Source organism: Carettochelys insculpta, chromosome 3 (assembly GCF_033958435.1).
Source record: "Carettochelys insculpta isolate YL-2023 chromosome 3, ASM3395843v1, whole genome shotgun sequence".
Classification (NCBI taxonomy): domain Eukaryota; kingdom Metazoa; phylum Chordata; order Testudines; family Carettochelyidae; genus Carettochelys; species Carettochelys insculpta.
In genome coordinates, this window is record NC_134139.1 from 51,094,588 (window position 1) to 51,121,816 (window position 27,229).

General features: G+C 47.0%; 1 protein-coding gene across 1 annotated transcript in view; it reads left to right on the forward strand.

Moving 5' to 3' along the window:
- Positions 1-27,229, forward strand: part of PLB1 (phospholipase B1) — a 130,953-nt gene that overhangs the window by 67,676 nt on the left and 36,048 nt on the right. Inside the window, exons 30-40 of the mRNA XM_074988405.1 lie at positions 7,079-7,139; positions 8,479-8,537; positions 10,429-10,502; positions 12,280-12,323; positions 14,764-14,872; positions 22,231-22,282; positions 22,427-22,507; positions 23,752-23,817; positions 24,188-24,288; positions 25,365-25,446; positions 25,873-25,977. Of these exons, the coding sequence (XP_074844506.1) occupies positions 7,079-7,139; positions 8,479-8,537; positions 10,429-10,502; positions 12,280-12,323; positions 14,764-14,872; positions 22,231-22,282; positions 22,427-22,507; positions 23,752-23,817; positions 24,188-24,288; positions 25,365-25,446; positions 25,873-25,977 (834 nt within the window). The remainder of the gene's footprint in view (positions 1-7,078; positions 7,140-8,478; positions 8,538-10,428; positions 10,503-12,279; positions 12,324-14,763; positions 14,873-22,230; positions 22,283-22,426; positions 22,508-23,751; positions 23,818-24,187; positions 24,289-25,364; positions 25,447-25,872; positions 25,978-27,229) is intronic.

Below are 27,229 nucleotides of genomic sequence, written 5' to 3' on the forward strand. Positions count from 1 at the left end.
GCACCACTTGATGGTGCTGCAAGCTGTCATCGATACTCGGGGCTGGTCCAGTGACATCTGTGCGCGCTGGTCTGGGCAAGCCCACGACACTTGGTTATTCCAGAACTCCTGGCTGGGGCGCCGCATGGAGGAGGCCACGTACGTCCCTGCCCAGGAGCACCCCACGGGGGACACCACGATGCTGCCATGCAAAGTGGCTGACGAGGCATACCCCTTGCAGCCGTGGCTGATGCACCCCTATGCAGGGCACACCACCACCAGCCAAGACGTTTTTAATCACTGCCTCAACCACGTCCAAAATACTGTGGAGTGGGCCTTTGGATGCCTGAAGGGGCGCTTCCGATGCCTCAACGTGCTGCTGGATGTCAGCCTGCTCAACATCCCTGGAGTGGTCGTGGCCTGTTGTGCTCTGCACAACATAGTGGAGGGCAAGCATGAGTATTTCATGCAGGGGTGGGCTGCGGATGGCAGCCCCAGGTACAAGCAGCTGCCCATGGCTCCATGCCGCCAGGCACGCAGGAACTGTGTTAGGGTCCGAGAAGCCCTCTGGGAGGCCTTCAACTGGGAGCCTCACTGACCCTCCCCCTGGCACCCTCCAGCCCACACCCACCCTGCATCACAGTCCCCCATGCACCCACCCCGCATCACGGCCTGCGCACACAAAGGGGACACCGGGTGCACAACACAACAATTTACTGAACAGAACTGAACCAACATGCATGTAAATAAACTGTATGTGAACGAAAAATGGTGTGGGGTCACCACAAATGGGAGATGGATATGGTGGCAAACTGGGGAGAACTATGTACAGAGAGGTGGGGGCACACCCTTGTAGGTGGGGCCATGGGCATGGGTGGGACTAGTCCTCCATGGGGGTGGGAGGGGCAGGACCCTCGGTGTTGCGGGGGCCATGGGCATGGGTGGGCCTAGTCCTCCATGGGGGTGGAGGGGCAGGACCCTTGGTGGTGCGGGGGCCTTGTTGGAGCTGGGATGATGGCGAGGTGGGCTTGGGCAGGGGCAGGAGACACCATCCTGGCAGGGTGGCCAGGTGGGATGGGAAAAGCAGGGGACAATTGGGTACTGGAAGGGGCAGGGGGGACCGACTGCCCCTGGCCCTCACAGGTGTTGAGGCGTGCCAGCCGGGCAGCTGGGGAGAGGGTGACCAGGATAAGGGTGGTGAGTTCGGGGGCAGCAGGGGTGGGGACAGGGCTGGATATGGAGGCAGAGGGTGGGGCAGGGGTGGAGCAAGGCATGTGGTGAGGGGGTGGGCAGTCAGGGGGGCAAGATGTTGGAGGGCTGTGGCCACCTTGCCCTAGACCTCCCTCCACCAGGCCCTGCCCTCCTTCTCCATCTGCAGCCACTCCTAGAGGACAGCCGTCTGCTCCCAGATGGCAGCAGTGTGGGCTGCTGCAGCCTCCTCCAGGTAAAAGCGATGGCAATGGCAGGCCCTCTGGGCCTGGGTGGGCAATGGCCTGGGTGGTGGGGATGGGGGCTTCTTGGCCCCGTTGGGTGGTGGGGCTGGCATGCTGGCAGCTGGGATGGGGCTGGTCCGGCCTCCCAGAGGATGAGGCTGTGGAGACACAAGGGGGAGAGTGGCCACCTGTCAGTGCTGCCACCCAACCCCAGGGACCCCACCTGGCCCCTTCCAACCATCCCTTGATGCAACATCTGCTTGCCAGACCCCCCCGTGGAGTCCCGTGTGGCCACTGGGGCTGCACCCTTGGGGTGCCCGCTGTCTGCGATCCAGCCTCCGCATCCCTTCCCACTTGAGGTGGGGGTGTGGCGTTGTCCATGGGCGTGGGTGCTGCATGCCACCACACCTGGGTCTGGAACATGGCTGGGGGATTGGGTGCCCCGCCTGGGCTACCCAATCCACCTGTTAACTACCTCAGGCTCTGGAGAACAGACTGGAGGACACTGGTCTCAAGGGAGCCTGGGTGGAGGTGCCAGAGGTGATGGCAATGATGAAGGGGCCTTCACCCTTCGAGGTGCTCCCTGGGTCCACCAACCCGGTCCAGCCGGCTGGTCGTGTGGGTCTGCATCCTTGTCCAAGTTGGGACTAGCCGTGTCGACCAAAGCTACCGGCTCGGGGCCGTCCTTTGGGCCGAGAAGCTGGTCCAGTGTCTGGTAGTGCGGGTACCTCAGGGCAGCACCCGCCCTGATTGCCTGCAGGAGTCCCTGGCCCAGCTATAGGCCTGGCCCAGCTATAGGCCTGGCCCAGCTATAGGCCTGCCTCAGCTCCTTTACCTTGGAGCACACTTGTTCAACTGTGCGCTGGGGATGGCCCTGCTTCTACAGCCCCAGTGACAACCGTTCAAAGGCCACTGCAACACGGGGCTGCCCAGTGCTGAGCAGCAGCATGTCCTCCTCTGCCCAGAGGCTGAGGAGATCTTCAACCTCAGCCTCTGTCCAGGAGGGGCCCCTCCTCTTCTGGCCCTGGCTTGTCTCCGGCAACCCCTCAGGCTGGGAGGAGGTGGGGTCTCTGGGGTGTGGGGAGCTCGCCATCCGGCAGGTGGGCTGAGTGGCAGTGGCGTCCGGGTTGCTGGACTGTGTGCCGGGCAGAGCTTGTGTTCCTGAGGCTCTGGGCACACTCTCAGCTTTCTGCACAGGGTTTTCAGGCCTGTGCAGCTTTAAGAGGCTGGCCCCGGGGACCACAGAGCCCTGCTGGCGCTTGCTAGAGCATCTCCACACTCCCTGAGGCTGCCACCATGGCGGACCCGCTATTTTGAAATAGCAGCTCCGGAGCGTCTACACATGCCCTATTTCGACATTCGATTTCGAAAGGGTCTGGTCTTCCTGAAATCGGATGGGAAGAGCAGTTTCAAAATTTGCACCCCTTTTCACTGAAAACTATTTCAAAAGAGGCCTTTATGCGTGTGGGTGCTCCGTGGCCTCTTTCCAAATTGGACCCTCTTTCGAAATTGGTTTTGAAACACGGGGCTAGTGTAGACGCACCGTAGGAGTGCAACTTGCAGCAGAATGCCAGGGAGAGCTAGCATGGTCTTCAGACTCTGTTAGGAGCTGCACTGCCTGTTTGCTGGAGATATCATGGCTCAACCTCTGCATTCTGTGGACTCGCTAATTGACCCATGAACCGCATGACAGTCAGTCATGTATATCCAGGGCATCTCTTCCCACAAATCACAGCCAGAGGATCTGCCATAACTGTAAACTAAGGAAAGGATCATTTCCAGTATGTACTGAATGATGTATTAAAAAACAGCAGTACGGACAGGGAGTTAAACAGCCTAGCTGAGGGTACTGTAAGACTGCTGCCATGTTGCTCTATTCTCTGTCTGCTTCCTGGGACGTTAGTCCCCTTCCACTCAGAGTGGCAGTCCTACCAGAGACAATAGAAATTCTTCCTGCCTTTTATTGCTATGACTATGTGCATACAGGTGCCCTCCTCCTGCCCCACATCCCCATTGAATCTAGCTGTCCCCTGCAGCACCCCTTCCAAATAGACTGTTTGTTGGCATCTTCCTCCTGCCTCTCGCCCCCAGTGGTTAATCCACGTCGTGCCTCCATGAGGATCTTTGAAGGAAAGGCATTTTTGCTGAAGCACTACATACAGAAAATCAAAAGAGATGTTTCTGGCTCACAGTTTCACTGATGCTCTCAGCCTTGAGCTCACATGACATAGGTGCTGGAACTAGAAGGAGGGGGGTTGAAGTGGTTTCCATTATATACATGATTTCCAGTTGGGTTCAAGAGCTCTCAATACCACCACAATAAAAATTGTTCCAGCACCCCGCCACATGAGGTAGGAGGTAAATAGCCTAAATCACTCTACAGACAATTTGAAAACCCAAGATTGCAAGACATTTTCCAGAGTTCACCTCCCCCTTTCCAAACCTCCCTCCCCATTAGGGTAGAATTCTACGAATTTTGCAGCGTACCGTATACTCAACTCTGTAGGTTTTAGAAACAAGGCATTAAAAATAGGGCACTTTTTGGCTTGGCATGGAGATTACACATCAAAGAGAGTCTCTGGGAACTGTCCATACAAGTTGCAGTTTCCTTCTATTTTTGTGCCAGTTCTGAGGGCTCCATCTTGGCAAACAGCAGCCTGGCAAATCTTTGTTTGCCTATACATTTTTTTTTAAATCCTAAACCATCTTTGCCTTTTGGGGACATACTCAGGATAGCATCTTCCAAAGAGTGGGTAGCCTGCAGATGAGTGGATGCAATTATTGGTCTACTATTATCCTGTTTTAGCTAGCTACTCGGCACAATGCACCTGGCATTTATTTACCAAAGTTCATTCTCTCTCTTACACACACACACACACACACACACACACACACACACACACACACACACACACACACACACACACACACACACACACACACACACAAATTTCCACCATGTGACCAGGGAGGTCCTACAGAAACCTGAAAGATTGAAAGTTTCTAGCAATGTCCCAGCTCAGACATGATCAGGAAGAGCTTAGGGGAGTAAAATTCTAAAATTAAGGAAAAACTAACACTTTATCAGTTTCAAAATGGAAACTACTATTAGGTAATTGTTAATTTTTTTCTCTTTCCTCATAGCACTAGCCTGAGGAACAGGGAGAAGAGAGGAAATGCAAATGGGTAGTCCAACAGACAGATCTGCTGTGAATGAAGAGCAATCAAATCTCCTCAAGCTCATAAAATCATAGGGCTGGAAGGGACCTCAGCAGGTCATCTAGTCCAGCCCCCTGCTTCAAGCAGGATCAACCCCAACTAAGTCATTACAGCCAGGATCTTGTCAAGCCAGGACTTAAAAACATCTAGGGATGGAGAATCCACCACCCCTCTAGGCAACACATTCCAGTGCTTCACCACCCTCCTGGTGAAGTAGTTTTTCTGAACCTACTCCTCTCCTTCTGTAACTTCAGACCATTGCTCCTTGTTCTGCTATCTGACACCACTGAGAACAGTTTTTCTCCATCCTCTTTAGAGCTCCCCTTCAGGAAGTTGAAGGCTGTTATTAAATCACCCCTCAGTCTTCTGTTCTGTAAACTGAACAAGCCCAAATCCCTCAGCCTCACCTCATAGGTCATGTGCTCCAGCTCCTTAATCATTTTTGTTGTCCTCTGCTGAACCTGCTCCAGTACATCCACAACCTTTTTATACTGAGGGGCCCAAAACTGGGCACAATATTCCAGATGTGGCCTCACCAGTGCCGAATAGAGGGGAACAATCACTTTTCTAGATCTGCTCAAAATTCTCTTCCTAATGCACCCTAATATGCTGTTAACCTTCTTGGCTACAAGGGCACACTGTTTACTCATATCCAGCCTTTCATCCACCATAACCCCTAGGTCACTTTCTGCTGTACTGCTGCTTAACCAGTCGGTCCCCAGCCTATAACAATGCCTGGGATTCTTCCGTCCCAAGTGCAGGACTCTACGCTTCTCCTCGTTGAATCACATCAGATTTCTTTTGTCCCAGTCCTCCAATTTATCCAAGTCACCCTGGATCCTATCTCTACCCTCCAATGTATCTACCTGTCTCCCTAGCTTAGTGTCATCAGCAGACTTGCTGCAGGTGCAATCCAGTCCCTCATCCAGGTCATTAATAAAGATGTTGAAAAACACTGGCCTCGGAACTGAGCCTTGCAGCAATCCGCTTGAAACCAACTGCCATCCAGATATTGAGCCATTGACCACTACCTGTTGGGCCTGACTATCAAGCCAGCTTTCTATCCATCTTATAGTCCATGGATGTAATCCATACTTCCTTAACATATTGGCAAGAATGTTGTGGGAGACTGTATCAAAAGCTTTGCTGAAGTCAATGTATATCATATCCACTGATTTCCCCATGTCCACAGAGCCTGTTACTTCATCATAGCCTTGAAACTGTCTAATGTTGCACAGCTTTATGCACGTTCAGTAAAGTTCAACTTGGTGTATTCATTGCTATTGATTAAATAGAATTGAAAATGTCTTTATAGTCGAGTATTGAATCATCCACTGAAATGAGCAGTATTGTTGTCATAAAATCCACATGAACACTAAAATCAAAGCAAGTGCTATCTCACAAGACACGCATAAAATGTACGAAAACTGCTGTATGTACTTCATGTGTAATTCTTCTAGCGGAATGCATACTGAAGACACGTACAGTAATCCTAATAAATGCTTTATACAAAAGCATGTACATTCTTCACAAGAGTTCGCTAGATCCAAAGTATGTCCTCCAACTCTGTGGTCAGGAGTAGCTGTGTCATTTTGCAGAGGCCTCTTATCTGACTAAAATGTTTTCTCTGTCTGTCCAGCTCCTATCCACATACAAGACTCTCTTCCTAACTCCCACAAAAGTTGCGCAACACACAGCAAGAAGCTATCGTGTCAGGAGCATGTTTCTTATTAGTTTGGCATTCAGGATCCTCCATCTATCAGTCTTCCAAATGCACATTGTTACTCTGAAACTGCCCAGGGTATAGTTACAACTACTCCTTTTGCTTAACCAGATGTCAAATAAAAAGCTCCATTAGTCAAGGAAGCAGAGGGTAGGCTGGGTTGCCCTGAATTAGCAAAAAATGTCAACACCATCAATTTTGAAAGGGGGGATGGCTGGCGCTGAAAAAAAACAAGCAAAAAATTCTGTGATGGGATAAACTAGGGAAGAATTATAAAAATTATGCAGTTTGACCTCAAGGCCAAGAATTTCATTGCACGTGCGTGTGAGCACACGCATGCACACACACAAAATGAGAATGCATGAGAGCAGAGTAGTGCACTATGAGGTTGCTGACCATAATACTGTGCACTTATTTCATCACACTGCTAGGCTGTCAGGCTGCAGTTATACCAGGGAAAGCTCCTCTAATCATGGCTTATCGGAGAAGTATGCATGCCCTGCTCATGCTATAGTTATTGACAGTTACTTAAACACACAAAACCATGAGTTTCAAGTGTAGCTGTGACCATTTGGATTCAATGACCTGTGGCTGCCTGATTAAATACAGACAGCGATATGATTTATTATGTTGGCCAATACTATGTTTCCTGGTCCAGCGTTATTCAGTTGTGAGTTTTTGTTTTGTTTTGTTTTGTTTTTTGGCCTGTCTTCTCTGCCTTTAGAACCATGGGAGCCAACTGCTGTGTGAGGACAGAGCTCCCTCCAGCTCATCTCCGACTTCAGGTAATCCACCCTGTTAGGGATAGGAGGTTGTTTGTTTCTTTCTACAGCCTTTTAGGGAATGTTTTGTTCACTTATATTTAAATAACTATTGGGCTGTGGGACAAATGATGCCAAGCAAGGACATTCTTTCTTTTCTTACAGCTAGGTAAGAGGTATAACGCCAACCTTCCTTGTAGGGATTGTTCAGATGAAGTAGTTGCATTTAATTTCTTTACAGCAGCTAACTCCTACAGTGTGCAAAATGTCAGGGCTGACACATCCTATAAACAGAGGGCAGTGGATTTGGAGTCAGGAGTCTATATTTTGTAGTCCATTACCCAGTGGTATGCAACTTGTTAATGCGCGTCCTTTCATCCCCTGTTCTGGCTTATTGCAGCAGTTACTATCGGTATCCCTTCTTTGAAATGCTGAATCACCCTGTCCTCGTTCTGGACTGCCTCACCCTGGAGATTGGTCACACTCCAACAGTGTGGTGTGACTTGCTCCTTGCTCTTCCCTCTTTCATCAGTGGTCTTAAGCATAAGAACTTACTGCTAACTCCATGGCTATGTTTTGATTTGGTTTGCTATTTTGGGATACAGTAAAACACCAAGTTACATAGGGTTTGCATTCCTGCAACCCCCATGTAACTCAAATTTTCACGCAAGTCAGGGTGGGGAGCTGGGAGCCAGGCTGCCACTTGGTTCCCTGCTCCCCGCTGGTTGCAGGACCCGGGAAACTCAACAGTCCACCAGGGCTGGTCAGTTTTCTGGCTGCTTCTCCCAGCTGCACAGCTGTCAGGCTGACAGCTGCGCTGCTGCGGAAAAGCAGGGAGAAGGGGCTCTTAGCCTTCCTGCCTGCCTGCAGCTGCAGTTAGCTAGGTATGCTGGCTGCCACAGAGCTGCTTCAAGTTGTGCTTAACTAGTGTTAAAGAGAGTTCCGCACAACGTGAAGTGCATATTTTGAGGGTTTATTGTACAGAGCAGTAGCAACATGGGGGCTTTTTCCCATTCTTGAAGGAGCTCTGGTATTTTGAGCCTGCTATTCCAGTTCTACTACCCCTTGTTGTGAGAGGGGTGATGGAACTTTCGAAATAGGCCCTTATTTCAAGACAATTTATGGAGATTGCATTGTGCAAATTGTGTAAATTATTTTGAGATACAAATGCAGTCTAAATATAGCCCCTTGTGACAAGATGGTCTGGAGAGGTCCCCTCTTTTTTGCCATTGCACAGATAAAAACAAAAAGAAAAAAGTGGCTCAATCCAGAAATATGTGGTGGAATAATTCACATCTAGCAGTGATGGAAAAGCACAGGTCTGTTCCCTGTTCAGGCTTAACTGCATCTCTTTGTTTTACAGTGCATGCCCTCAAACCAGCTGATGTGCGAGTGATAGCAGCCCTGGGGGATTCTTTGACTGTAAGGAGCTTTGTGCTTTTATTGTTTTGTTTGCTGGTGAAACAGAGTATTTTGCCTTCTCAGACTGTGGAGCGGGAGTTGAACTCTCATGATAGAGTAGTGAGATGCTCATTCATAGGCAGAAGACAGAGCCCTAGAGCCAGGACAACAGGTGTTAAATCTCCTGGATTGTAATCCTAATATTACACCTGAATTGTATGATTTTTTTAGGTAGGTCTCTTAAGCACATGCTTAAAAAGCTTGCTAGACCTAGGGTCAGAGAGCACGTTCCATTGAAATCAATGGGACTTAGAGCCCATGCTGCACGTTAGCCACAAGGGTAAGCGTTCTGCTGAATAGGATGAACTGCTGAATCTGTGGCTACATCTGTACTTACTGCACATGTGACATGCCACGATCGATCCTCCGTAGTTCAATTTTGCCGTGTCTGTGAAGAGACAGCAAAATGGATCTCTCTGGGCTCAGCTGTTGACCCTGGCACTCCATGCTACTGCATGGAGTAAGGGCCATCAGCACAAGCCCAAAGAACCCTGATCTACACCAGCGAACAAGTCAATCCTGCTGTGTCAATTTAGCTATGCTAGTAGCTTAGCTAGAACTGAATATCTGGGATCGACTTTGGCGTAGATCAGGCTCGTGTCTCAGTTCATTCTCTTTCTCTTGTAGTGAAGGTTTTTTTTCTACAGGATGAACCTCTCTAATCTGGAACTCTCTCGTGCAGTAACGTCCGTAATCTGGCATGATTCTAGTTAGCAGGATGACCAAGTTTCCTGTGGTCCCATAAAGTTTGTTTACGGTCACCGGTCCAGGCTCTTAGTGCTCTGTGCTGTTATTTAATTCTAATTACCTCAAATGTGTTCTAAGAGCCCAGTAAGCGGTGGAAGTGTTGGTAATGTGCTCGACAACACGGACCTCCCGTGGTCCAGCAAATTCTCTCATTCAACACTGGTCAGTCCCGAGGGTGCTGAATGAGAGACATTCAGCCCTTAGTTAAATAAAGTGGCTTTTGCCTGTTTGGAGATGAGTGTGAAAGAAAAATCCCCCATATTCAGACTCTTCATTGTGCTTGATTAACTGATAACCAGACTAACATGGCTTTCTTTATCAAACTCACCACAGATTTAGTCCTCTGTGAGGATGATGTCCTTTATGTTTTAAGTAGGTATCTCACTTGCAAAAAATAAAGTCGTGTGAATATTTATGCACGCACACTACACAACTTTCTGGCAAGTGTGATGTTGCAAATTTTGGCGCACACAAGCCCATTGAAATCAGCACAAACATTTGAATAAATACATACCAGATCAATCACTACAGTTGGGATTCAACTACAGTTGCCATGTGATCGTATCCAAGAAACAGCAGTTGTTGCCTCTATTTTGGTATCCGATACCCTTGTGTAGGAAATGTGGGTACATTTTGTCTTTGGAGAAATGGTAACTACACAGACATATCTGAGGGTCTATTTTGCTCCCTGGCAAGGCTGTTTTAAAGCTCAGTTTTCTACCATGCAACAAAACTCATATTCCTGGAAAATATGTGACTGTGTGGTATAGCTGCCCTGAAGGTTTTATTGGCTGGAGTTCGAGATGGCTGCATTACTTCTGAGTAGTTAAACTCTAAATGCTCATCCAGACTCGCACCAATACAACCTTTATATTCCATATCATGCAATCATTTATTTTGTTTACGCCATGTGTACATCATGTATTGGTACTATTTTTCATAGCAATCTTCCTGAAAAGCCAGGTGCCAAAGCAGCAGAAGCCTAAATGTAAGAGAACTTTCAGGAGAGATCTGTTTATAAAATAAACAATGAAGATCACCAAAATATAAGAAAGGCCAAAAAGTTAATAATTCAGTCTTTTTGTCTTGGTTTCATTTTATTTAGGCTGGTAATGGAATTGGTGCTGAACCAAACAATATCTTGGATATGAACACAGAGTATCGAGGGCTGGCTTGGAGGTAAGTCATTAATTAATGAAATAAGGAAATATATTTGATTTTTTTTCATGAAAAAGTTAAGGTTTTTTTCCCCTCATTTGTCAATAACTGGAAAAAATGTTTGTCAGGTTTGACATTTCTGTTGGAAAATCTGTTTTGTTATACATGCAGGTTTCATTTAAAAAATCAGCAATCCAGTCACCAGCTTTTTGTCTTCTTATATATGAAGAGTTTCACATGCTGATTTGATTTATGTGAGAGTGTAAGTAAGTAGACATCTCTCCCAAAAACCAGTGAAAAATCACCAGGTCAAATGAATCCACAGCTATTGTCATTCAAGAGGTCCACTCACAAGGTTTGCTCTTTCTAAGCTGCTCTAAAGAAAAGAAAAGGTTCTGCATAAAAATCACTTCATTGCTGTTTGTATAGAGAACTTCCCTCCACTGCTTTACCCCCCTCATGGAGATAAATGGCCAGATTTCCTGGCACAACTCAGCTGCGCTCAGTGCAAGACCAGAGAGGGAGCCAAAGAAGCTTTGTACTGTGCTGATCCCCTCGTCCAAATGAGAGCCGCCGAGTGCCCCTGGCCACAAGGAGCCATTCTGGTAATTGGGAACCACTGAGGCATAAGAAGGTTTCAGCCGTTCTTCTCCCTGGATATGCTCGTGTCAAGTAGAGATGAATAGGAGCCACTACAACAGCTGTCTGCCACTCAGGATATCCTCAAGGCAGGGAGAATCCATAGTGGGGGGCCGGTTGAACTGGCTTTAATGTTGCTTGTACTGCTGCAATTGATGTTGGGCCCTTCAACTCTTGCTACTATGAATATTCCCATTGTGTGGTAGCTTTTGCAGGATCAGGCTCCTAGGTGAGCAGGGATGACAGGACCTCATTTGTGGTCCGTTGGATAAGGTGGGAGGTGGGCCCAGCTGCAGGCCCTCGGAAGAGGTGGGGCCAAGGATGCATAGCCCTCTGTCTGCCACCACTGCTATTTGGCAGCTGCAGTGGCAGCCAGAGCTCTTGGCCCCTTTAAAATGCCTGGTCTGTTCTAGGTAGAAGCACTTTGGAAAAACAGTCCCTATTTAAATGCAATAAGAGTAGAGTGCAAAATGTGCAATTGCATAACCTCCTGCACAATATATTAGTCCCGGTTACTAGACTGAAGATTTCTATTGGGAGAGATCAGAAATGCTGGTTCATAGAGCCTTCGGGCTGGTAAAGTGGCAGATAACCCAGTTTTTGCTGTATTATATACTCATGTGAAACTCTTGCCTTCCCTGTGTCCCTACTAACACTTTAGATGATTAAACTCAAACAACTGTGATGTCATGTTTACTTTTTACCATTCAAGTTGTTTGCTTCTCTCAGCAGCTTGAATGGAGATACTAGTGTGGCCAAAAATCCATAACTTGGGTTATACACACTGCAGGGTATGTTCAAGGTCACCTTTGGCCTTTGACTTCTGGAGAGCTAGGATGTTTAAATCCACCTGCAATTTCTCCCCTCATTGCCCTAACTGATGACGTGACCTCACATGCTCAGCTGCAAAATCCACTCGTGAATCCTTCTGACAGCATCAGTGTTACCAAAAATCTTTCTCAAGCCCTTTAAAAAGCATTTAGACTCTGATCCTCCCCCCTCAGTTGTGAAACACCCAAGATTTCAAGTACCATTGAATCATCATGTCCTTCATGCAATAACAGGAAATCTGGCTTACGTATTTATCACCTATTGCTTTATTGTCTGATCAGAGCTACAAGATTAATTATTTAACCTTTGCTTCTCTTTCCAATTGCAGTATTGGAGGGGATGCTTCCTTAAAGAATGTAACAACCCTTCCAAGTAAGTAGAGGACTTGCTGTTGTATCCAGTTGCTGAAATTCAAGGGAGAGATTGAATTGATTGATATACAATACCTGTTATGGGGGTAACAAGTTTACTGTGAACTTCTCTTAATATTTAAAAATCTGTGTTGGGGTAATTCATAAGTCTGGGTATGCATGGAAATGGCCCATATTTTTATTGATCACTTGCTATCCCATCAGTGAAGTTGTGACAGTGCTGCAAAAAAGTCTCAGTGAATATTAATTTGAATCTCAAATAACAGGTGCGTGTGTGTGTGTGTGTGCATGTGTGCGCGCGCTAACTTGCTGCAAATGCTAGCGAGTCTCTTTCCAGATGGGATGTTTGCTAAGACCAGAGACTTTACGTGAATATTGCTGAATATATGCATATTTGCCCTGCTGGGAATTGTGAAACTTTCCTGTCAATCAACTTCACAACTATTCTCAAAAGTCACATTGGTGGTTTGGCACCTGCTACATCTGGCTGAAAAGTTTCAGCACATTTTTTTTCATTGTGCTGTTCCTAAAGTTTCATTTATAAAGGGCTAATCAATTTTATAGCATATTACAGACTTTTGTGTTAAGTATAATATATGGTTATAAACATGTAATTAAAAAGTAACAGAGAGGGAGCTGTGCTAGTCTATATATTATCAAAACAAAAAAGCAGTCAAGTAGCACTTTAAAGACTAACAAAATAATTTATTAGGTGAGCTTTCGTGGGACAGACCCACTTCTTCAGTTTGCAAAAGATGCAAAGCATGGTTATAAACAATCTATATTGATTTATGGCACACTAAAATTGATTAAAAACTTTTTATTAACCCCTTTAAAACTAGTTATTTAAAATGAAGCCTTTTATTATTCCTTTATAAACAATTTATAAATGGAACCCTTAATATGATTGAGCCTTGCTTTGTTTTGACTAGCAACACCTTTGTTCCCACAGATGCAGGAATGTTGGTCTTTTTTTTCCTCCCCGCTGCTATACCAATATAATGAAGAGAGAAGGGCTGTGAATAATATACCAATATAATGAAGAGAGAAGGGCTGTGAATAATTCATGGCTTAAAACCTAACCGTTTAATGCACAGGTCACAGCTCCTTTCAGATCAGCCAGGCTGGGGCCCCTTCTCACCTGCTGACCAGGAAGTTTCTCCCTTCAAGCTTTAGCCATGGTAATGCACAGGATGCACACATCCAGTGGGCCTGTACGCAGTCTGTCCAGGACTTCCCCCCATCCCTGGGTTGCTGCCACTTTCTAATCATACGAAATGGAACACCCCTGCCCTGCTCTGCCCCAAAGACCCTACTCTCTGCCACCCTTACTCGCTTTCACCAGGCTAGGGCATTGGAGGAGTATAAGCTGGGGGTGTGGGCTCTGGGTAGACCTAGAAACAAGAGGGTCAGAAAGCAGGAGAGGGCTGTGGTCTGGGGTTTTGGGTGCAGGAGGTGAGGACCCCAGCTGGGGGTGTGGGCTTTGGGGTGAGGCTGGGGAAAAGGGGGCTTGAGATGCAGGAGGGGACTCGAGGCTGAGGCCAAGAGGTTCGGTGTTTAGGAGAGGGTATGGGCTCTGAAGAAGAGTGCAGACTCTGGAACTGGTCTGGAAATGAGAGGCTAGGGGCCCAAGAGAGGATTTTAGATGGGAATGCAATGGGGAGAGCTCCTGCTGGGGTGTGCATCCAGGGATGAGGGGTTTGGGATGCTGGAGGGGACTCTGAGCTGGGGCAGAGGACATGGGCATGGAAGTGGGGTTGGGATCCCAGAGGTGCTTACTGCATCTCCCAGGAAGTGGTCGCCAGGTCCCTGCCACCTTTAGGCACATGAATGTCAGGGAGGGTCTGCACTCTGCCCTAGTGCCTGCAAGTGCTGCCTCTCACAGCCGATGGGTGTTGTCGAGCCAGCACCAGGAGTCAGGGCAGCACACAGAACATTTCAGTCCCTGGGCACATCAGCCTTTAGGGGCTACAGGGACCTAATGGCCACTTCTGGGAGCAATGCTGAGCCCGGGCAGGCAGGGACCTGCCTTCGCCCCAGGCTCCCAGCCCCAGCTGACCAACACCACTAGGGTCTTTTTTGATGGGCTGTTCTGGTCAAATGCTGTATACCTGGCAACCCTTTTCTCTGCCATGATTGCACACGTTGGTGGGCTGGCCGAAGGTCTGAGTCAGGAGGCAACTCACCCTCGTGCTTTCCCCTGCTGTCTGAGACTGCACTAAGTGGTTAAGCCTCTGGCATCACCTGGCTGACACAGCAGTGCCCAATATACTGTTCCCTTTGGGTGGGCATGGCAAGGCAAGTGGAGATCAAGGAGCAGCCTTCACTTACCACAAACCAAGAATCTAGGGCTGAGGCAGGGCAGGTCATATGCTTGTCTTCTCACTTCTCTGATGAACCAGGAGGGTCACTCCCTTCTCATTATCCTCTTCCTTCTTCAGATATCCTTCGGGAATTCAACCCTAACCTTACTGGTTACTCGACTGGCACAGGAGCAGCAACTGAGCCAAATGCCTTTCTCAATCAGGCAGTTCCCGGAGCAGCGGCCGAGTAAGCTATTTCTCCCCTCGCGCCCCATGGCTGCTTCATCCGACTTTCTTTGGTGTGTCTTGTGTGCCGTTGTAACTTGCACTTCCAGCGAGCGGAAACCAGTGCTTCACATTGGTGCCTGGCTTGTGCTCCAGCAGAGCCTCTGCTGTACTGAACCTAAGCTGAATGGCTCATTTGGTTTTTATAAGGAAGTCACGTGATGTAATGACATATGTGCCAGGACCCCTTGAATCACAGCAGTGGTAAGCCCATTAGTGGCAATGCCTTGGCCCAGAGTAGAGCTTATGTGCCCAATGAGAGGGGTGAAATTAGGCACACAGACCAGAGGGAACAGTGGACTAGTGCCGTGTTCTTTGACTTCTGGCGACCTGGGAGCACCGCTCACTAGCGAAAGGGGTGTGGTTGGCCTTACCTCAGTCTACAGAAGGCATTGCACAACTCAGCATGTTGTCAACAGAGATCCTCCTAATCTTTTCCATCCGTGGGTGGAATAAAGTTTGTTATGTGTGTAACACCGACAGACCCAGGTTGCCATCCACAGGGATGGCACCTGTGAGCATAGGGGCTAAAGCCCTGCACTCTATCATGTGAGCTAAAGGCCAGCTGGCTCACAGACAAGGCTGTAGAGCAGAGACTTCACTCACCCCAGATGAAGTCTCAGTGCCTCTGGGTACACCAAGGCTTGTTCAGTTGTGCCCCCACCAATAGAAACACCTGCTCCCATCTATGAGTGCTGTTGGCGCTCTGCTAATTAGAAGGGCAGCACCTGAATCACTCCTGAGTGGCTGCCCAAGTGTTCAGCTCAGAGGGAACACAGGATGCCAATATAAGCAAGTGCGGGCAGCAGCCTTCCCAGAGCCATTGCTTTGCTGGAGAAGCTACTGCAAAACTGAGCCATTCTTTGCCTTTGTGTGGGCCGCTGGAGCAAGAAAGTGCAGAAATTATTTGGTCTTGTGTAAGTGAAACGTTGGGGCCCAAGAGGCTGTCAGGAAATGGTCTGTGTGTGGGCAAAAGTGAAAGTGTTGGATTTCCAATGAGCATCTGGGAGAGAGACCAGGTGAAATCTTCCATGCTTATGGCCTCGAGCACTTGGAAGGGTGAGGAGGAGTGGTTGAGAGAAACCCAAGCAACCAGTCTGACTGCTAGAGTCTTATGAGGACGGGTGACAGCCAGGCAAGGCTGTAGGCCAGATTTACACCGGGTATAAGAGGCTTCAGTTCCACTGACTTCAGTGTGGTAGCAGCCTCATGTCATCTGAATATCTCCCTTTGCCTTTAGCCATACTTGGGAGAAGCAGCCTCATGGAGGGCGGCTGAATGTTTAATGCCGGCATGATCCAAGTTCACGTTTTAGAAGTTTCAGCTTTTTATAGGGAGATGATGGGGCAGGATGGGAGGGTTAATACTGTGTTTAAATAATTAAGCAACTGGCTTGCTGAGTCAGGCACAGCCGCCATTTGAGCATGTATCAGAGAGGTAGTGTGTTAGTCTGTAGCTTCGAGAGCAACAAGAAGTCTTGTGGCACTTTATAGACTAATAGATATTTTGGAGCATAAGCTTTTGTGGGCAAAGACCCACTTCATCAGGTGCATGAGTGGCGGGGTGGTCTCAGAGGGGTATTTAAAGAGTGGAGCTCTGGCAGAAGGGAATTGCATTTTGGTTAGTGGTAGTTCTAAAAAGAGTCTTGTTTCAATCTCTCTCTCTTATTGAAAAAAAAAATTGTCCATTTTCCCCAGCAGCTTACTTAGCAGCTGAATCTGGAAGCCAAGAGAGCTCCTGCATTTGCTCTGACTAAGAGTTAAAGTTTTTTCAGGGATCAAGATATCATTTAATATTTCAGGTGTGATTTCTCCTGCAGGTTGTAAAAATATTTCTGATTCACCCTAACATTCAGTGCCAAAATCAAAGTAATTGTTTAGATACTATGAAATATCTCCCTCTGCCCCAGCAAAAAGAGAAATTTTCATTCTATAATAAATACATTTTTATTTTCCCAATTAAGTGACTGTGTGATCAGGAAACTCCTGTAGGATTTAGAGGTCTAATATCCTGAGCTGATTTTACACCATAAAATCAGATGGCAATTAAACCAGCTGTCCCTATCTGACTTGGTATAACAGGTGTGTTAGGTTGGCTGATTACCGTAGGGGATTAGAAACAGGATAAAAGGGTTTTAGTTCTAGGTCACCAATGTGAATAGAGCTCAGGTCAGCAGCAATCATATCTTTTCCATCAGGTATCTGTCTAGTGTAGCTCATTTCAATTTAACTGCTATGTATCAGTCTAGTCCCTAGGGGGCCATTGTCCAGATGACAAAGACCATCAGTACAGTTGCCACTAATTGAACCCTTGTGGACGGTCTCAGCTGCTCTGGACCCTTAAATAGCTTTGTGCTTACCTACAACTGATGTTAATAGTCATCTCTGGCTTCCCTTGAAATTTGAGATGGGGTGGGGGGGTGGAAATCTGAGTAAGCTACAAACACGGCTTTGTTTGAAAGTTGAATCTGCAGCACGGTATCTGATCGAAATTCAGATCTGGTACAAGAGGGTGCAATTTAACAGTCACTGAAGGCTAGATGATCACAGTGGTCCTTCATGAGTTTAAAGTCTATGAAGACAATTGAAATACATCCTCTTACAGCAGCTGATTTAAATCCATTGTATAAAATCAGCTACTCATATGGGGAAACTGAATGGTTGTTAAGTACTTCTCAGGTACTTACATTGCAAAATGAAAACTCTGGTTCAAATCTCCAGAAACTAGTGAGTTCTTTTAGGGTTACCATATTTAATCTTTCAAAAAAGAGGACATCCCTGCAAGGGAGTGTATTTGTATCAGTATCTACCAACTCACGTGGTATTAATGTGTTACAGTATATATAGTACATTAATACCACGTGAGCTGGTAGATAGTGAGACAGATACACTCCTTCTCAGGGTGGCCTCTTTTTTGAAAGGTAAAATATGATAACCCTAAAAGAACTTACTGGTTTCTGGAAATTTGTGCACTTGCTGGGTTGCCGATGTGAGGAGGTGAACTTCCCCTCCTTTCTACCTGCCATGCTAGAGAGGACCTGGCTTAGGCAGAGGCAGGAAATGGAGTGGCTCAGCTTTCCTTGACAATATTTTTACTGTTGTAAATGTTCAGCAGAGGATGAGGAAAACAACACTCAGACTTCTTTTGCTTCCACCACTGCCCGTCTCGCCCTGCCCACCAGTCCTTGCCCTTTCCCACCATCTCCTCATACCAAAGGCCTATGACAGAGAAGGAAAACAGCACATGAGCTTGTTTTCTGAATAAACCAACACGGTGGTAATGACCCTGAACTTTCAAAGGCACTGGTATTCGAGTTCATTTCTATCACGCTTTATTTATAGCTTTATCGAAGGAGATAAACTTATCTCCATATAGTTCACTGATTTCACAGAATTGGACAGAGGGAGGAAAGAATGCTTTCTCCTGGTTTAAATATGTGGCTCTGTATTTGTAATGTTGTTAAGACAGGGATGGGCAATAAGTTTTGATGGGGGGAACCACAAGAATTTGGTAAGTGCTCAAGAGCCACAATCTTCGATGATCTTAATGGAGGAGGTGCAGGGTCTGGGATGGAGGTTGGGTGAAGAAGGGGGTTGTGATCTGAGGCCGGGGACTTGGGTGCAGGAGGGGGTTCAAGACCCAGGAGGGGGCATGGGTATGGGTGCAGGAGAGGATTCTGACCTGGAGGAGAGGTGTAGGAGGGTGTGCAGTGTCTGCAAGGGGGTTGTGACCTGGGAAAGGGGATTGGCGTGCCGGGTCTGGGAGGCAGTAGGGATGCAGGAGTAGGGGTGCAGAAAGTTGGGTGATGTGGGATATGGGTGCAGGAGGCAGCCTCTGGCCAATGGCTCTGGTAGGCTCTCTGCATTCTGTGCCCCTGCACGCTGCCCAAAGCAGCGGGGCCATGTGTTTCTCTGAGCACTATGAGCCCCATAAGGGGCAGAGGTTAATTTCATGTGCTGCCTGCCCTGCAAGCAAGCAGCTCGCTGGCCAAAGAGAGCTGTGAGATTGTGCTGGAGATGAGACAGTGCACAAAGCTTCTTTCCCCACCTCCGGGCTCATGGTCTCATGGTGGCGTTCAGAGAGGCACATGGCCCCCACAGCCAGCAGCTGTGAGTGTTTGTGGGGACAGGGTAGGCAGTCAGCCTGACTGAGGCATCCACTGGGCTGAGGGCTAGATCTGGTGGCTTGGAGGGCCAAATCCAGCCCGTGGGCCATATTTGCCTGCTCCGTGATAAGAGTTCATTTTTGAGCCAAGGTGATCCCTCTTCCTGTGATAATTGAAATTGCAGCTAGGTAAAATTAAAAATAAAAAAAAGTCTCTTGATAGCTATTAGTGTTTGATTTAAAGATCTTTATTTTGTACATTTTGATATGATGATGGCAGTTCGTGTTTTAAATTTATAAAGCCTTAATTTTAATTATTATCTATTGTCTTTATTGTCTGGGCCACACTGCTTGGTTTCTCCCGCCTCACTGCCCCTTTCCCCCCCATAATTTCCTGCAATCATGAAGATTTAAATAGATGAATATTAAAGTGCTTAAATCCATCATTTTAAACAACTGTGAAGATTTACATGGCTAAAAATAAAAACACTCAGAAATGAACATTGATTGAAATTATATAAAAAATTAATTCTGCCAAGCCTAGACATGTGGGAAGGGAAATACCTTGCTAGATTTTGATCAGGCCAAGGCAATTAAGCATGTACTTAACTGTAACCACATGCTTAAGTCCATCCCTATTCAGCCAAATACCTAAGCAGTTCCCTTATGTTAAGTCTATTGCAGGGGTCAGCAACCTTTCTGAGGCTGAATGCCAAAATTTGACCTTTTGACTTCTTTGTACAGTCCAAGTTCCAGTGTTACTTTTTAAAGTCATTATTAGTCTACTTACAACAGCTTCGCTAATAAATGAAGATGCAGAGCTTTACTGGTTTGGTGGTGGTTGGTAGCATTAGCTGGTATTTTGTTAATCCAACCCAGGCGGCAGGCTTTAAGCAAGCTCCTGGCTGTGTCGGGGAGGGAGGGTGGGACTGAGCTCCCACCCAGCATGCTGATGAAAATCAGCTTGTGTGCCACTCTTGGAAAGTGTGCCGGGGGGTTGCTGACCCCGGGCTATGCCTGTGTGCTTTGGTGAAGTTAAGCCTTAAGAGGACATTTCAAATGCTACTTGAAAAATGAAACTAAAACAAGAATGGGAAGCATGGAAGAGGAGGAATAAGTGCAATAACAAGTTCAAACACCTCTCCACCTCCAGCCCATCTTTGAAGATGGCCTCTCAAGGTCCCTTCCAGTCCTAGTGCTCTATGATTCACCTATTAAGAGAGAGGCTGGGTCAATGCTTGAAAGGCAGAGCTCCAAAGTAAACCCAGGCTGCTGCAGGAGGGATATTGGTGATTCAGCAGGAGGTGACTTCCCCTTTTAGCCAACCCCATCTCCTCTCTGAACGTTGGGGCAGGCAAGTGGGTTGTGTTGCATGAATGGAAGTGCCATCCTCCAGGATGAGATGTCAGAGAGGGACCCTGACTCCTGACCACTTGTGGATGGGGGATGGGAGTACCTCAGGTGCACATGTGAAATATTAAATCTGCACGAGAAGCATCCACACATTCAGTGGGTGCACTACAGATTTACACCCTGCTTAGCTGCACACTAACTCGCGGTGTCAGGCCTGCCAGCGGGCGAGGGGAGCAGGGGCCAGGTGCACAGGGGCCTGGCCTTTCAAAAGGGGCAGGAGCTCCAGCCACTGCCATGGCTACTTCAGCAGCAGCAGTAGCCAGAGCTCCGGGCCCCTTTGAATTGCCTGTGCAGCACGAGTCTGCGTGGCTCTGAGGAGGGACGGCCCAGTGCTATAGTCTGAGTGGTCTAAGGGCTGACTGCCCTAAGCCTTGCCCCTTCCAGGAGCATGGAACCAGGTCCTCCTTCTCACCTTGCCCTGGGGCCTAGGGTAGCTGTCCATCCCCCTGTGCTGTGTAGACAAGCCATGAGTTAGCGCTGTGTGTTGGATGGCGGGGGAGGGGCAAGGGAGCATGGGAAATTTGTCTTCCTCCTCTAACACTTGCCATATAGCAGAGGAAAGCAAAGCTGTGATTACTATAGTAATGATGTGTTCATCAGGCTCGTTAGTGCCAGCAAATGTACCTCATGAAATGATGTACGCTGAGCGAAGTATTTCTGGCAAGGGCCCAGAGGATGATGCAGCTCATTCCAAAACCATGGAGCTGCCCACCAGGCCAAAGTTTTCCATTCAGATTCTCTGCATATTGGAGGAGCAATGTGATAATGAAGTAGCTAAACGAGTGGTTTAGTCCAGGAAATCTGGAATCCATGGCAAAGCTTTCTGCAGATCTATCCTGACTGTCTTGTTGGCCACCTACTGAGTATCCTGGATACTTTCTTTAGTTTTCATTAAGGTGGAAGAAACCTTGGAAGAAGTTGCTTTGCACATTATGAGGTATGAGATGCTGTCTGTGGGCTCTGACTCTGGGAACATCAGATGTTACTGGGCTCATTTCCTTCGAGTCATTGTAGGTTTTAATGTAGACAGTGTGCACACAAATTGCAATGCAGGGGAATTTTTAGAGCCTTGGGCTTGGCAGTCCCTTGCAGTTTTAACAAAAGAAATAAACAGATCCCTCAGGTCTAGTGATGCTGTCATCTGACAAGAGTTCTGCTGCATCTGGCATCCAAAGAGCTGTGGATTTTTTTTCCCCAGCTACACTGTGGGTCAAACAAGGTGAAGCAAGGATGGTCTTGAGTTGAAAACACTGGACTAAATCTGGATTAAATTCCTCTCTGACACAGAGGACCCATGTGAATCTGAACAAGTCCCTTAGGGTACGTCTATACTTACAGGGAGATCGACCCATTTAGAGTCAGTCTTCTTGAGTTCGATTTCACACATCTGGTAAAGACACACAAAATTGATCTCTCTAGGGTCAGCAGTCAACCCTCCATCCTCCTCCTCTCGTGGGGAGTAAGGGAGGTCAACAGGAGAAACAGTCCCGCTGACCTCCCTCAGTGAGGCCAGACCTTGCAGTTGACTGCAGATTTCTGTGTCTGTTCTAACTACGCAATTGCTGTAGCTAGAATTATGTATCTGTAGTCAACTGCAAGGTCTAGTGTAGACCAAGTTGAAATCTTTGTGTCTCAGTTCCACATCTATAAAATGAGGCAAATGCTGCCTCACAAGAATAGTTTGAGGCTACCTTGACTCAGAGGTTTGAGGTGCTCTAGGATCATATAGATAGATATCTAGGCTGATTTTCTTGCTATGGATGCTGGTCTCCCCTAAAACTCATTAATTCTTCTTTTCCATAGGAAATTACCAGACCAAGCAAGAGCCCTGGTGAGACTAATGAAAAGTGATCCGGTGAGTTGACTGGCATGGAGCATATTTAAAACCGCAATAGGAAAAGGAACACATACTGCCTCATGGGACTGATCTGCCTCCAAAGATACAGTGCACACATCAGTTGGGAACATAATTAACTTCCACTTTTTCTTCTTTATGCAGAGAATTGATATCAATAGTGACTGGAAGGTCATCACCGTATTAATTGGAACCAATGATCTGTGCAACTACTGCAAAGACCCTGTACGTAGTAGGATATATGAGCTGATATGGCAGCGGGACTGTGACGGGGCTGGAAAAACACAAGTATAAGAAAAACCAGCCTCTGTGTGCCATGAAACCGAAAGTTGCAGTTGGGGGAAAAGAAGGCCCTGCCTTGCAAAGGTCACCCAGTATGCTGGAGAAACCTGAATTTTGTATAATACTATGAGGTCTGTGGGGTCTGATAAGTACACTGCTGGCGATGCCTAGTTTTAAACAGCATACGCAGCAGTAGACTAAGATTGTTGTAGTCTCTGCTTGCTTGCAGCAGGGCAGGAGCCAGCCATTGTATGGAAGTGAGAGAGAGAAGAGTCTGCCTTGCTTGACCTCACTCGAGGCATAGAGAGTGCATGTGTGGGGCTGGGGGAAGTCTTCCCTCCCTGCTCTGATGGTATTGAGGGGCTGAAAAATGCTCCTACCTAACCTGAGCATTGCCCTGGTGCAGTGCTGTGTTCAGCCACGACAAAGAGTGCAACACCACCCACCTTCCTTCCCCACACAAGTCCTGCTACAGGGTGGTGTTGGAGACAGGAGGGGACCCGTCACAAGTCTCTGTAACGGCTGGTGCTCCAGACATTATATGCTGCTTTAGACTGTGGCTGCCATAAGGTGAGCGTAGAACTTCTCATGCTCCTCACCCCCGGTTCTAAAGCTGTCTCTGAATATAGGGCATTGTCTCTTACACACAATCCCCTTCTCCACAAGCACACTGGGGTCCTCTGCCCACAGCAGGGTGCAACAGGGTGTGTGCTTGTGTTGGAAGGGGCATATCCTTGTGACTCATCAAACCTAGCTAAACGCCTTTGCTGCTGCCAGATGTTTACAGCTGATGTGTCCTTGCCTGTTAATGATAGCAGTGGAATGACACGTGCTGAAAACGTTTGTCTGGGTTTTATCTTTCTAAAACTGACCCTGTTAGAACACACCTATACTTGGTTCTTTTCCTAAGGCAAAGACAAGGGACCTTAGGACATTGAACCTCTCAGTCTGCTCCAACTAAACCCGGGGCTCTAAAAAAGCCGAGGTTGTTCTCAGCTTCTCTATATTTGGCGGTGGAGTAATGGTGTAAGTGAGCCCGCTGGTTTCAGGAAGGGAGCAGGAATATTCCACTTACCACAGCATGGCAGAAGAAAAGAGATGGGAATGGATGTGCAATGCACTGTTTTCTCAAACCATTTGTGAGCTGTGCTCAGTAGTAACTCCTGCTTTTCTTCTTTATCTACCAGAATCACCATTCAGCTGTAAATTTCACCAGCCATATTCAAGAAGCCCTGGACATTCTGCGTGCAGAAGTAAGTGGTGTTTAGTAACGCATTGGTCAGCATTGCTTTTTCATTTCTCCATTCTCATAACTGGAGGAGAGTAGCCAAGAGGTCAACCAAATGTATCCCAACAATTTCTATAATGCAGCCTAGGGTGCCTTCATTTTTAATCCTGAGCTGAGGCCTGACAAAACAGGTGACAACCTCCAACCATCGGCAGGAGAAGGGAGGGTTCAGTCAAGTGAGGTGGAGGGGAGAAATCAGCTAATGGGGAGAAGTGGTTGGGGTAGTTCACCAGGGCAAGGAGGGAGACCTGGACTTGTGCAGTATATTTTAAAAGAAAAGCACTTCAATTTGAATGGCCAGCTCCTGCCAAGCAAAGCTCTGACATTCTTTCCAGGTGCCCAGGGCTCTGGTCAATCTGGTTGAAGTAATGGACCTCCTCCCCTTGCGGCAGATGTTTCTGGATAACCAACTACAATGTCCCACACACCTCACTGGGTAAGGTAGCTTTCGCTTACTCTGGTGTCCATGCTCTCCATGGGAGAAGAGACAAAATTCCATTCCCCGCTTCCCTAAGGAGGAAACAGGGAGAGGCTTCAGGTTCCATATTGTAGGGCTGACCTGGAGGGAGTATGGGTAATAACAGATATACCTCCTTGGAGGAGGGATAGGGTTACAGAGGGTAAGGCTCCCTAGGCAGGGGTTGTAATAAGAATGGGTAGAGCTCCCTTAGGGATGGTTAGGGTATTAACAGCAGTGTTCCCCTGGCTACAGCTAAAGTTCAAGCAGATGGTGTCCCCTGTGCTAGAGTTAAAGTTCCAGGTAGGGTGCCCAAGTCTAGGGTTAGCACTCCATAAAGGAGAACAAGGAAGAGATTTTAAGGCAAGGGTTCCACATGGCAGCATGTCCCAGTTTGGGGTTAGGGTTACAGAAAGTAAGGGCTAGGCTTGGGGGTGGTGGGGTTCACTGGATTTCATACGGGGTTTGGTAGTAGGGTTCTTTGGCTGATGGTGTCTTGGAATCCATTCGGCTCCTGGGGCAGACCCAGAGTTATAGAGAATTAGACTCCACTAGCTGTGGTTATAAGATACCTTTTTGCTGCAGCTGGGAGGCACAGTTCCCAGCTCTGGTTGACAGATGCACCAGGTCTGCTTGAGCTAGCGTGCTAAAAATAGCAATGCTATTACACTTGTTCACCAATGGTTTTTTTAGTGTATTAGCTCAAGCAGAGCTAGTGCATGTGTCAGTCTGAGCTGGGAATTATGTCTTTCAGCTGCAGAGTAGACACATCCCTGTGGAGCAGAGCACATCACCTCGATATGCTGAGAGGTTGTCCACCTGACAAGTGAGCTGCACCGCTCACGTAGGGCAAAGGGGCGGATGAAACAGTGACTGGAGATTGTGCAAGAAGGCCAGGGCCATAGGGCACTTTTTATAGAGAGGGTAATATGTAGACATCCACCACTGCTCCCCAGTGGTGTGAATGCTGAATGGCAATGGGTGAGCAACTATTGAATCTACACTCTTTGCTCTAATGTTGTATGTTTCTCTTACTGCTGTAACCTCTTCTGCAGAGATCTGTGTGGGTGTCTTCTTCCAGTGATGGAAGGGTCACAAGAGCTGGTAATGGTGACAGAAGCTACCACAGCCTACCAGGTAGGTCTACCAAGATGAGTACAGTTGCTTGGCCTACAGCAAAGGCAGGTTGAAGGTTTATCCAGCAAATCCATCAGATGCAATTTATAACAACATATAAAACATATGCCAATACACTACTCTGGGTATCTTTATTCATATTGAAAGTCTTAGCGTGGCAAAATCAGCCAGAAAACTTTGTCCCTAACACAAACCCATAATTGCAGCTTCCTTGCCCAACCACCATCCCTCACCAACAATCACTGACATCATGCTCCAACCCCTTCAGCCATATGGAACAAGATAGGTTTTGCCATCACGTGCACTGGAAGGTCTGTGATCTGACCCTGTCAGACCTAGGGTTGAAGTGCAACCACATTCCCTACGCACCATTTAAGGGTGACAGAGTGGTTGGTGAGTTGATGATGGCCTTTTTGTCTCTTACAGAATAGCACTCGGAAGCTAGTAGAGTCTGGCAGGTATGATACCCAAGAGAATTTCACGGTGGTACTGCAGCCTTTCTTTCGAAATATCAAGATTCCTCTTCGTCAGGTATGGCCACAGGTCATTCTCTGTAGTTGAATTCACCCCCACATCTAGAGTATATGAAAGTATCAGGCTTTGTCAGGTACTCCTGAAGTTCCCATCTGAATATAATTTGATTTTGGCATATTATGTTGTTGGAATCCCTTAAATACTTCCGAATACTTGTATTTACTTAATTACATTTTATATTAATTTAACCTTTGGAAAATGATTTAAAGATTAAATTTAAAAACACACACACACACACACACACACACACACTCTCACATACTTCAGCAAGGGTAGATATTAGCTAAAAGTACTATTAATAATAATAATAATATACTCTTATATAGAACTCTTTGTCAGAAGATTTCAAAGCACTTTGCAAAGGACATCAGTATCATTATTCCTATTTTTCAGGATGGGGGAAATGATTAATCAAGCTGCATACGCAATACACAGAAAGCCATGACATTTATGTCAGAGCTCTGAAAGCTGTCTGGCAATAATCCTTACTATTAACTAACAACATTTTCATCTCTTTCTGACCCATGATCTTACTCTACTATGCCTGTGTGGAAAGTCACAGTCATCAATCCAAAAGGTAGACTTAAGCAATCAGTCTTTTCTTCTTTGGCAGGAGGAGGGGGTTCCAATGCTTGAAGAGTGAGTTAAGAGAGCTAGTAAATCGAAGGACCGACATACGCTGTTTCTGAAGCCTGAAAACCATTCACTGTTTGTTTGTTTGTTTTTGGGGGGGGGGCGGGTTTGCCCCTCCACAAAATATCTGCACTTCCTAATTTCAGCTGGAACTGGAAACAGATGTGGTAAAATTCCAAAGAGGAGGAGCTGTGGTATTATAGGGCCAGAGGGAACCAGAAAAATGCAAGAAATAACTGGCGACAAGTTGCAAATATTTGGCTTCTCCTCACAAACCATTTTGAGACTGCAGAATTGGGCTGAAATTTTCACAAAAACATGGGCTTTGATTTCTGATCAGGTCAGATTTTGTGAGAAGCCCTTCCTGTGGGTTTTGACTCTGATTAGGAAATTGGGAATGAAAAATAATAGATGTAATTTGTTTCTGAAAAATGTTTAGACCACAGAAATGATCTTCCTGATGTTTGGGGGAAAAAAACAGATATTTTTCATATTATATCTAAAGGAAATGGGCCTGACCCAAAATCCTGGCTACAGACATAGTAGAAGATCTGCTGCCAAGTTTTGACCCTGTATCTGATCTTTTATTTCTCTCATGAGTTGGGTGACCATCCAT